Genomic DNA, 11,435 nt, shown 5'->3' with positions numbered 1-11,435 from the left:
TTAATTTTTATGTATTTATTTCATATTGTCATTATAGGAATATCCTATGCATGACAAATGTCTTCGAGTTTTTGCATTACGTATCGATAATTACAGCAAATAAGTTTAACAAAAAAAAACTTTAAAATAATTCACACAGAATGCTACCAAATGATCGAATAATACAATAAAAATGAATCTTATTATTATTATTATTATTATTATTTTAATTTTAGACTAATGAATTGAATTCTTAGACTAAAAAAAGAGACATTGAGCACTAGCAACACAGGCTATCCGCTCAAAAAAAAAATGAATCTTAAATAACAAACTGTTATGTAATAAACTAAGTCTAAAAGAAACTAAACAATATATACATTCAACATAAATTTTAAGTTTAATAAAGGCGTAAGAAGAGATCGATAAAATTCTATGATTGCACAAAAACAAACATTGTTTCCTTTATAAAAGATTGAACGACAGCGCTAAATGTTGTTATTCTTTAGTCAAATTCAAATGATCCATAGATGAGATTGTAGTTTCAATTAGTAAATTATAATCCAATTCATTCAGACTAGCTTTGGCAGTTAAAAGATCCAAAAACGAATCTAATGGTGAAAGTTTTTCAGCAACGACACCTAGGATGCACATATATAAAAAAAAATATCGTAAGACGTTTATTGAAATAATTACAAAATTACACACAGAATTTATACTAGGCTTACTGAAAAGTGCGCGGAATTTATAATTTGAAAATGTATTTAATGGTTTAGTATTTTCTTCCTTCAGGTTTCAGTTTAATTATTAATTAGTTTCATAGGAGATTTGATTGGGTCAGAGAGATCAACAAAATATGAAAGTATTGCCGTTTCAATTTCTCCTTTTGAAAAAAAGGATTCATTACTACAAAATTTTCGAGATTTTGGAACGAATCAAAAACAGAAAAGATAAGGCTTAGTAGATGTAAAACACCTCCAACAGTGTCAGTCAATCATTCTAAGCATCATGAAAACGTATATGTGCATCTTTTTTTTTCTTCAATTCGTTCCTCACGAATTGTTTTACCCATTCAATTGAAATGTCATAATCTACCTTGTCATCTTCGTGGCTTCGCATCTTCTTTCTTCATCTCTTTGCTTCTGTGACAAGGAGAGTTCATATCCCACGACCAAACTTTTTTCAAGAAAAGTCCAACGCCCACGTAACTTTAAACTTTTATACGTTTCTGTTTTTACATCATCTTATTATTAAGCAACTGTGTTTTTTGTTTATATGCATGACTGAATCGACCGTTTAACGGCTATAAACGTTTTCTTATGCCGTAGCTCACACACTATTACGTTCCGCGCACTTTTGATTCAACCTGTTATCTGAAGACGGTAAACCCTAACTACTCTAAGATAACATCTCGCAGTTTACAACTATACAAACACAAAGATTCGCTTACCAAACACGATAAAAAATCACAGTTAGAGGAAATATGTTTCCTTCAAAAGTAAATATTATCGGGAGCTCTGCAATATTTCTAGAACGACAAAAAGCCCTATCATCCCTAAAAACGCCATTGAAATTATTATTAGCGCTATAAAAAACGCAATTTGCATAGAAAGGTCCGATTTAAAATCTAAATGGTCAAGTATTTATATATAAACTATCTAAATAATTAAAAGGCAACAAAATTAGGCACTGACCAGTTCTTATGACAGAACGGGCTTGGGTGTTCATATTGCATAGATTGCCCTTGCGTTGTGATTGTATTGCCGTACCAGACAAGACATTAGCGGCGTGTTCACGACCACGTATCATTAAACTTTCAGGATGATGCCAACTTTTAAGCAAACGCTGGGCACGTTGCTTTGGCAATACCGATAGCAGAGATAATTTCTTTTCTATGCCATCACGTGTGTCATCAATGTCTGCAAAAGTAAAATAAAAAATTATTAATATTCTATTAAGTTCAATTTTTTATTATACCCTACTTTTTTACCTTAAATCTGATAGCAAAATTAGTCGTAATACAAGCCATGCCATCTATGTAGTATTATATATGAAGTTTGCTTTACGGGTAATTAATAGATATAAAGAACGTAAGATACTTGAAGAACGGAGCAAAGATTCGATGGTTCTTGCTATAGTATATTCAACATATGAATATTCGGCAATAACTCATATCCAATATAACTTAAAAGCCGTCTGTACATACGGGGTCTTAAAGACAAATACTTTTTAAAATGAGAAGCGTAAGAAACGCCCATGTTTCGTGACCTTTTTTTACTTGGCCTTTAGATGAGAAGAATTTAAGAGGAAGGTCCATGGATCTATATAATATTTCAAGCTCATTTTTCAAGTATAAAAATAACTATCTACGTCGGTCCAGAATGTATACAGTCTATGAAAACGCGCAACAAAATATATGAAATATGCCAACTAAAATTGCTGAAAATCGTCGCCAAAATATTGGCTTTCTGTTATCAGTTGATCGTGATATGCCAGAAAGGCCCATTTGTCGTGAACGAAATCTTTACGTAATAAGTACCCAAATATGGAAATGGCACATATTCGGATGTATTAAGATTTTTATAAAAATTAAAATCTGATTGTATCCATAATATATTGATAGCTTGTTCAGTCTAGAAATCTTCTGCTAATCAAACTACTCAAGACACGATGCAGATGCGCACTTATGTCTTCCTGTACATCAGATGTATCTGTAAACTGTATATTCAGTTGTACGCAGGGCATGGCCCCTCTACTATGCTAAATAGTGAACATAAAAATAATTACCTTCTCCAAAATAACTCAAAAACTCACCATTTATTATAGATTTCATGACATCCACTTGCATTTCGAATACATGATTTTGTACATATTGCAAAAACATGTCGAAAGTTAATGCTTTGTACCCCAAATAAGTGAAGAAAGAAGCAAAACCTTGCGGCAGTGGAAATGCTATAGAATCGACAGCCAAACAATAACGTTCCAAAATAAGAAATAGGGAATATTGTTGGCTGTTGATCATTTGATCTCTATAAAACATTTAAAAACATTATGTTTTTCCTTTAAACAAAGTTCATATATTTTCACTTACATCAATGCAAAGCCCCGCAAAGTCTCGTGACGCGCATCCAAGCCAGCTGCTCGACAAACCAAAGAGCAAAGGGAACGTGATAGCTCCAACTGAGCTCCAACATAATGTGTAGCAACTTTGTGAATATGGGCTGGTGCTTGAGATCGCTCAAAAAACGTTTCTTTAAGCCAACGAAAACCAGTGTTTGGTTTCGAAGAATTTTTCACCAAATGTACACTTAATTCACGTAAGGTCTAAAGAATGTTAAGAATGTTTAAGATTGGTTAAATTCGACATGCTAGATGAAACAACAAAACAAAAGCATAGAAGAATAACAGAATGGTGAAGAAATTTATAGAAGAACGAAATAACAGAACATTTGAATAATTCTCCATAATTTGAATAAATAAAATAAAGGTTCCTCAAGTAACGATTTATCAAAAATACTTTCTATTGATGGCTAACAATGGTTAAGAATGCTTGAGATGGTTAAGAATGGTCAAGTTACGTGAGCTAGGCGGTTTAGCAATTCAACCTTTTTCAAAAAATATCGAATAGACATAATTAAATCAAGCAATGAAAAAATGCGTTTTTTTTTAAATTATACATACCACGGACATCACATGTTCCTGCTTGGTGGCCGTACAAGATTCTATTTCAGTAAAAGGCATTACTTCATTAAAATTGCGTCGACTAGCCACGGAGAAATCATTTAAACTACTACTGCCCGATATACCACTCGGCGTTTGTGGCGTGGTGCAACGTGACAATGCCTCTGGTTGATAACAGGCTAAAGAAAACATAAGCTTTTCGTTGACTTGTTCTACGGTGAAACGGCGATTCCCACAATTGCCATGTTCCCTCTGCCCTACCTCATTGAGATGCTCCCAAACTCGGGTCCAGATATCAGCTTTATAGGGCGAAAGTCTTTGTTGTGGCGACAATAACATCATGCTAGTATTCCATAAACTTTCATGGGATATTCCTACACTTATTTCAGCTACGCGTGCCTGTATTGGGCGACCAGCGTCAACTGTAGTTAGAGGCAGATAACGAGCCATTGCTACTGCATCGGAGGGTAAATCTCTTATAGCAGCAGCATAACTTCCAGCTACTAGGGACTCTTTTAACAATGCCACTGTATCCAAAAATAATGGCCGTTCCATGATTATACTCAACAATTCAGCCAAGACATCTAGCTGATCGTTAGATGAATGCACTAAAAAATAATGGATAATACTCAAGCGATTATCGACAGATGTGTCATTACGGAAAGTCTCTATCAAATGAGAACGTGGCACTGTTAACGACACTAGATCTAGGGTGGCAGTATCGTAAGCTAATGAACCCCATTTACGACATGGTATCAACTGTGTAACAGGATTGCGGTTATGGGCCGTGCATACAATATGACAGTAGCAAGGTTCATGTGTTAAACCCACATCTAAGAGATGTACAAAGAGATCCGGTTGAAAGACTAGCAAGTGATGAGATCCATGCAAAGCAAAAGTGGGCTTTAATAATCGAGCCTTCTCCCACAACACGCCTGGCATCACGCAGTGCACAGCACAACCATGATGCAGTAGAGTTACAGAGTAAGCAAAATGCACATCTACTTTGCGATGAGTCGATGTAGCAGAGTTCGTAGTCGAGCTAGCAGAACTTCCAGTCGATGGAGTCTCACTTTCGTCCACATTCTTCGGTTGAATGGGCTGATACAAATAATAGTGACATACAAACAACATGCCGCTGGGTTCTGTTAATATAATCAGATTTAAAGACGTATCGTGAACTCGCAGCGGCACCACGTCATCCTCATAAGCAGGCTCGTCATCGCGAAACGACCCGGTTGGTAATTTAGGAAGATTTAAGGGTATATTAAGCTAACATTAAGACATTAAATAAAAATAATAATTATTTATTTATGAAAGTATTTATGATACATACCACCGTTTCTGTGGGTAATTTGTCGTTAAATTGGAAAGCGGACAAAGTGGGACTCAAGGTACTCTCCGAGTCAATATTATCGTTATCGGTTTCCATTAAACTTAAGCTTTTGGTTTTTGGTTTCATATGTATGTAATATAAAGTCTGATTGTCACTGTCCCACTGAGCCCACGTAAAACATTTTGCCAAACACTCAGACTGCAGATTGATGTCCAAATACCAGTTATCATCAGAAGTAAAGTTTACATTAGATATTGCAGAGTTTTTAACCATAATATTGCAAGAGAACTGGAGAATATCTGAAAATCATACTCAGTGAATGTCACTCATGTTTTGTGTAAGCTGCTTACTTACTTTGACCATGCACCATTATCAAAAGTTTATCTTGCCAAATTTTATCGAAGCGATTTTCAGAACGCCACAGAAATTGCGACATAACCTGTCTCTTCGTTGGTGGTTTCAAAAGACTTATTGCCTTTCCTTTGTTATCTGCTCGTATTTCTACAATAAAAGCATTGTAATGCAATTCTAACGGTTTATCCTTGCAGTTGCTGGTCTCTTCTGATGTTGGCGGGGTGGTAGTTCTAGAGTAGGAGCCTGTTTGTGAAAATAAACCGGGCCGCAAGCAAATGGTTGTTTATAAATTGATAAAAACCGGGGCGCAACCAAACGGTTGTTTGTTTATAAATTGATAACACGCACACTCACCCTTCCAATGTTCTTTAACAATATAAGCCAACAAAGTTAATGTGCTGTTAACAGTAGCTTGAACTACGTCTGCACACTTTCCCAAACGGTAAAAAATACACAATAACTTCTTAGTGACATTAAAGTGCCCAATACAGGTTTCGCGGGATAATGTCTGAAGATCTTCAAATTGCCAAGAAACCAACATTGAACCATCCTGTTCTTGTCCCAAAATACGCCATTCCAAAGCCTTGTCTATGTTAGAAATGTGGAAATTGTCAATTTGTATTTAAAACAAAAAGCTTCGAACCAACCTTTGTAACCTTGACTGGCTAATAGACCACAAAAGTTAGCTGCCAAGTTCTCCTGTCTTATCATTTCTTCCCGCTTTTCTAATTTTTTTTTTTCACTTTTACTTCTTTTATTTGTAGAAATTTTAAGCAAAATCGATATTTTGATTGATTTCGTTCGTTTGAATCGTTCACAATGGGGTTTGTATAACCGCTAAACTAAAAGTTCAATCAAGTATTGTTTAATGCATCTTTAAAGCGGGGATATTATTATTATCTTTTTTTTTGGTTTGTTGAGTAGAGATGGACTAAGCCAATAGATTTGTAGCGTATATGTCCTAGGGATATTGATTATGTACCATTTAGTTAAGTAGGTTTCACCTCCGAGACTTGACTTAGAAGTCATTTAAATTGGATTATGTATGGGTTTTCTCATTCGATAATTATTTCGAAAAAGTACAGGGAAACTAACAACAAAGTCGTACAAAATAAGTAAAAAAAAGGTAAGTTTATAAAAATGATAGTAACATTCTGTTTGCGTATATTTTATTACCTGTTGTTGAACTTGGGTGATAGAGCCCCTACAAAAGACGGGCCAAGTGAGCAAACATAGACTGGACGAAGAGAAATTTGTTCAACTGATAAATTTAGAGGCGAGAGTCAGTTGTGACGGAAATTTGCTTATATTTGACGCACTAACTAAAACTTTTACAAACTATAATAACATTCAATACCTCAAAAATGGCAAGAAAATGACCAAAAAAATATTCTTAACAATTTTTCAATGTTTAATATAACAAATTGTATGATGCAAACTTTACTTGTGAAAAGCAGTATATTAAATAGCCAAATGTACAGCTTTGAAAAGATAGCCGGCTAACTCATTGTTTTCCTTTACTTTTTTTTTTCTTCTTGCGCACCCAACCTCTGTATTTTCACATCAAAGTAAACCTTACAAAGTACAACAGCTGTAGCTGAACCATATATCCAGCTGCTACGATCTTTTTTCACCACTTTATCCCATTTAAAAGACTTGCTGCTCCCTCCGTTGCTACTTTTTCCAGTTTAACAGATGAGAAAGATTTTTTATTCACCATTTTTCTTATCTATTAAAAGCAACTCTGTGCTCTCTCCATTCACCACACATGATTTCTTTTTTAAAATGATGCAAAAGAAAAAATCAGCTAACGGCTTTTACAGGCTTTAGTGGAAAATCAAAATCATTTCACAAGTGCTTCGTGCAACAATGAAAATTTTGAAAAAAATTACCAAAAAAACTACATATTACTAACAAAAAAGTAAAATTATAATAATTGTATACATATATAATTCTTAAGTGTATTTTAAAAAAATTTCATAAAAGTATATTATAAAAATTTTTAAGTGTATTTTTAAAAAAAAATAAGAAAGAAAAATATTACATTGACTGGCAAGTGAATTTTTCATTATTTTTTAATTTTATTTGTTAGCAAGGAGATCCATCTAAGATTCGTATAGTTTCCCTGGGGTTCTCGTTGGCGGTTACAAGAACATGTGCGCCGCTATATGAATTTTTGATGAGGTGCGCACAATTTTTTCTATGCTTATTACTTTGTTTTTGTTAAGTAAAACTAACCTGTGCCTTATTTAGTGTATTTACAACTAATTTTCGCTACAAATAATTTATTTTCAGCTAAAATATTTTCAAAATTAAATATTAAAAAAATTCACGAAAATAGAAATGGTTACAATAAATAAAAATCACGAAGTACTAGTAATATAACAAATAAATGAATAAGAGACACCGGACATGATTGATAATAAGTGAGATATATTATCTAAGATATATTATGTAAGAAACTAAATTTGCATTTGATATATCGGGTAACTGCTCTCCTTGTCCACTTACCGGTTTGCAGACAACAGCACATACGTAAAATATAATTTTGTGCATATAAAAACAAAAATTATACGAAGGTTTATAGAAAATCGGAATTATTGTATAGAAAATAATTCCGAAAGTGCAGAATAGTTTTCTGCATTTAACCTTTACTTTTCATTTCTCTGCACGCAATCTGCATGCAATAGCAATAATTGATATATTTGCGCACCTATTACACATCCTCCATTCTCTATACAATATATCACACATACATGATTGATACTTTGCTATCCAAAATAAAAAAAATAAAAATATCTAAAAAAGCAATGGCGAATATAATATAAATTAATATGGCGGCACACATACTTGTTGTTGTAATGCCGCCAATATGAATGCAGGTGTACAATAAATATATGTTATTGTTTTTCTGCACTGCTTGGAAAGCCTGACTTACAATCATTGGTCTGACATTTATTTCATTCTTCGTTTTCATATATAAATACTCTTTTGACTTAGAAGCTGAAAGAAAAACTCCTAGGATTTCTTTTTAAATTAGAGAAAGCATTCTCTGCTACTTTGTTTGTGAATTTTCCCTATTTTCAGCATATACAATTCCATAAGCGTTTGGAAAGCATAAGTTTTGATATCTAATTCCAAAAATTATCAAATAATAAGTTGTTTTGAAATTTTGAAGAACAGTTTCCTCTTACGTCAAGGATGCATTATGCATATATAACCTAAGCATGTGTTGAAATAACCTATTTATACATTTGTATATACGCATGTCATATTTTTTAATGTTTATTATTTCTAGACCTAACAGAGGTGCTTCACATTTTTTCAATTCTTCGCTAACATTGAATAGAATAAACAACTAGTCTAGTCAATAAATAAATTATAAGCAAAAAGAGAAAACCCAAAATTTCTTTATACAAATGTGTTTGCGTGTACACATTTGGATATGAGACTTTACGGAGAAATCTGACATGAATAACCTAATGAAGTCCAAGATTTTTGGAAATGTTGACACCTTTCTCTCCTGCACCCACCTTCCTTCCACCGATAAACACTTGCGTTGCAAAATACGTAGTTATGAATGCAAAGTCGCCTTACTGCATGACACCTTTCCTTTTCCTTACCTGGTTTGAGATAAGCAATTTTCGACTTTCTCCACAAAGAAAATAAAGAGTTTTTCTCTATTCTGCAGCTCCAACAAAATGATCAAATATCAACAGTAATTTGTAGTGATTGTTGAGTTACACTCTCTGATTTTCATGCGTTCTATAAAAGCTGGGCAATCTAGGCGAGAATGTTGTAGTGAAAAGAGAAAACGATAATGTGGAGCATTCCACAAACAATGTTATGATTCAATCGATTCCTTTTTCTAATAAACTTGAGGCTAATGGTAATTTAAACGAATCTAATGATAAGGATCCTTTCGAAATGCCAATAGATGAGGCAGATAATAATCTATCATTACTCCTAAAAGAAAAGGATTTCAACGACAAATGGTTACACACCTTTTGCAAATTGCGTATCAACTGGCTTTTTTTTCTTGTTCGAATTTACGAAATTTCTCCTAGAATATTTCATCATAAGTCGAAAAAATATGTAGTAATTATAGTAATATGGATACAATTTTATATCTAAATATGAAATAAATTTTTATGTTATATAATTGTCAAGTGAAGAATATAAACTCAATTAAAAAAATCCTAGAAAAGCAATGTACTTATTAGTATTCTATGTTCCTCTTAATTGTTTTTTTTATTTTTGACGGATTTTTTATTCTATTAAATATTTCTATCAACAATTGATTCCGAAGGGCAACCATTACAGCAACATTTTACCAGTTTAAACAACAACAGGTTAAAACTCAATATTCAATCGCAATCATAACTTAACAACAACACGTATTAGAATAGGTTTTTTCCATTCAGTAAAAAGGCGATCAAAATTTTCACCAAATTTATTGCTGCAAACTGATTACTACTATCACAAATCAACTTAAAATAAAATCAATAGTACGGTGCTGTATCAAACATAAAAAATGAAATCAAATGAATTTCTAGAAGAACATTCATTAGCTAACAGCTGGACTCCTATATATTTGATCGATTAGTTAATGTTCCCGTCTCACCTATAGTTGGTTTTAATGACGAAATCAAAATTTCACAAAGGCCGAAATTATTAGAACTTACTTTTTAATATTTGGACATGAGGACGACCTCTCTCACTGTTTTGCTTCTTCGCGCACAATGTCTAATATAATATATGTAGCTGACGTGATTTTCAGCGTCTTTGAGAAGGTTGTTAACCAATTCTTCTGAATGGATATCACAGAATGCAACTTTTTCTAGACTGCCTTGGTCACTAAACCATTCGCGAAACATTTTTTTTAAAGTTTATTATAGTAAACCCAAAAATGCAAAGAGATATCCAAGCTTAAAGGTAAATCGGCCCTTGGTTTCATAGATTGTCACCGTACTAGCCCCCTTGTTGCCGGTAGAGCGTATTTCTTAACGGCTTGGCTCTCTGAGCCTCATGACAAAGAATACAAAAAAAGGAATAGTCTCGTCAGTAGTCTATCGTACGTCTGTCTACCGTGAGTCCGTCTGTAACCGTCTGACATCCTCCCTACGGTGTCATCACATGCACACTCCCTCACCTGACCTCAGCCACAGCGGTGACAGGCTAAACTCAGACACACATCGGGGCTCCTCCGTAAATAGGGGACAAGAAAAAGGAAAAAAAGGAAATAAATGAATGAAAATACCTGACCGTGAATCTGGTCGTTGCTAGAAACTGTGGTGGTGGCTGCTTACATCATCTGGCTCCTTCTTCTTACGCTCTCGCTCTCTTATTCACCCCCTTTTCCTCTTCCTCTTTAACTTGTTGGGTTGCCTTTTGGCGTAATTTAAAGCGTTTGCGCAATGAATTTTTATTATGAATTTCACTGACGATCAATGATATACGTCATATTACAGCTGCCGTTGCTGTTGTCGTTGTTATTGCCGTTTGTGTTTGTTTCGGTCTAATTATTTAAATTTTTTTTTTACCTTTTTTTTTTTTTTACTTTAAGAAAAAAAATAACTCCATTTGGTGAGATATAATTTCCAATTTGTTTACATAAAATTTCCGTTTATCTTTTTTTTCGGTATTGTAAACCGCTTCTTGTAAATTAACTCATACATTAATGTAAATGTTTCTTTGCAATAATTCTCTTTCTTTTTAAATATTTCAATATTAACAATTTTTCTTCTTAATGCATATTATTTCGCAAAAGCTACTGTAATAAGAAGCTCACGTATATTTTATAAAAAATTCCCATAATTTTATTTTATTTACATAGATATGCCTTAGGCTTGTTTATTTTATTTCTTGCTTTTCTATTTTGGTACGCATACCGTCACTGATATTTAAAATTAATATATTCATGCACGAATGCTATGCGCTTCGCTTGGTGCATTCTGCCAATACACTCCACTCTTCACTTCGTTATTCTTGAAGGCAGTTTATCGTTTAAGAATTAATAAAACACAATACTCTGGCTTAGTACTGATTTCTCTTATTTGTTTGCTTCATGACGTTTCTTGACTTTTGA

General features: G+C 33.5%; 1 protein-coding gene across 6 annotated transcripts; it reads right to left on the bottom strand.

Annotated features, from left to right (window-relative positions):
* Positions 1–250: 250 nt before the first annotated feature.
* LOC119640566 (protein pigeon) lies at positions 251–6,916 on the bottom strand. Of its 6 annotated transcripts, none has more exons than XM_038038684.1 (11): positions 6,524–6,916; positions 6,330–6,437; positions 5,995–6,189; positions 5,702–5,935; positions 5,348–5,590; positions 4,994–5,292; positions 3,658–4,929; positions 3,068–3,300; positions 2,791–3,005; positions 1,671–1,895; positions 251–617 (listed from the first exon to the last, which is right to left on the bottom strand). In XM_038038684.1, exons 3-11 carry the CDS (start codon positions 6,056–6,058, stop codon positions 475–477), a joined length of 2,928 nt encoding a protein of 975 aa, XP_037894612.1. In that variant the 5' UTR covers positions 6,059–6,189; positions 6,330–6,437; positions 6,524–6,916; the 3' UTR covers positions 251–474. The 6 variants fall into 6 exon arrangements, 4 of the variants coding, with proteins under 4 accessions (XP_037894612.1, XP_037894611.1, XP_037894610.1 ...); XM_038038683.1 differs by having other exon boundaries at positions 5,995–6,437; positions 6,524–6,669; positions 6,728–6,916; XR_005247675.1 differs by adding an exon at positions 1,427–1,603 and having other exon boundaries at positions 538–617; positions 5,995–6,437.
* Between the last annotated feature and the right edge of the window lie 4,519 nt (positions 6,917–11,435).

Source organism: Glossina fuscipes, unplaced genomic scaffold, assembly GCF_014805625.2.
Source record: "Glossina fuscipes isolate IAEA_lab_2018 unplaced genomic scaffold, Yale_Gfus_2 121, whole genome shotgun sequence".
Taxonomy (NCBI): Eukaryota; Metazoa; Arthropoda; class Insecta; order Diptera; family Glossinidae; genus Glossina; species Glossina fuscipes.
Note: the sequence above shows the minus strand (reverse complement) of the source record. Positions and strands in the feature narration are given on the sequence as shown.

What these genes read in the sequence shown, in the direction of transcription:
- LOC119640566 (XM_038038682.1), bottom strand. Translation starts at nt 6,058, where the DNA reads ATGATAAGACAGGAGAACTTGGCAGCTAACTTTTGTGGTCTATTAGCC. An exon ending in AATTACCCACAGAAACGGTG is followed by an intron (nt 4,930 to 4,993) that starts GTATGTATCATA and finishes TCTTAATGTTAG; the next exon opens with CTTAATATACCCTTAAATCT. An exon ending in CCGTTCTGTCATAAGAACTG is followed by an intron (nt 618 to 1,670) that starts GTCAGTGCCTAA and finishes TGTGCATCCTAG; the next exon opens with GTGTCGTTGCTGAAAAACTT.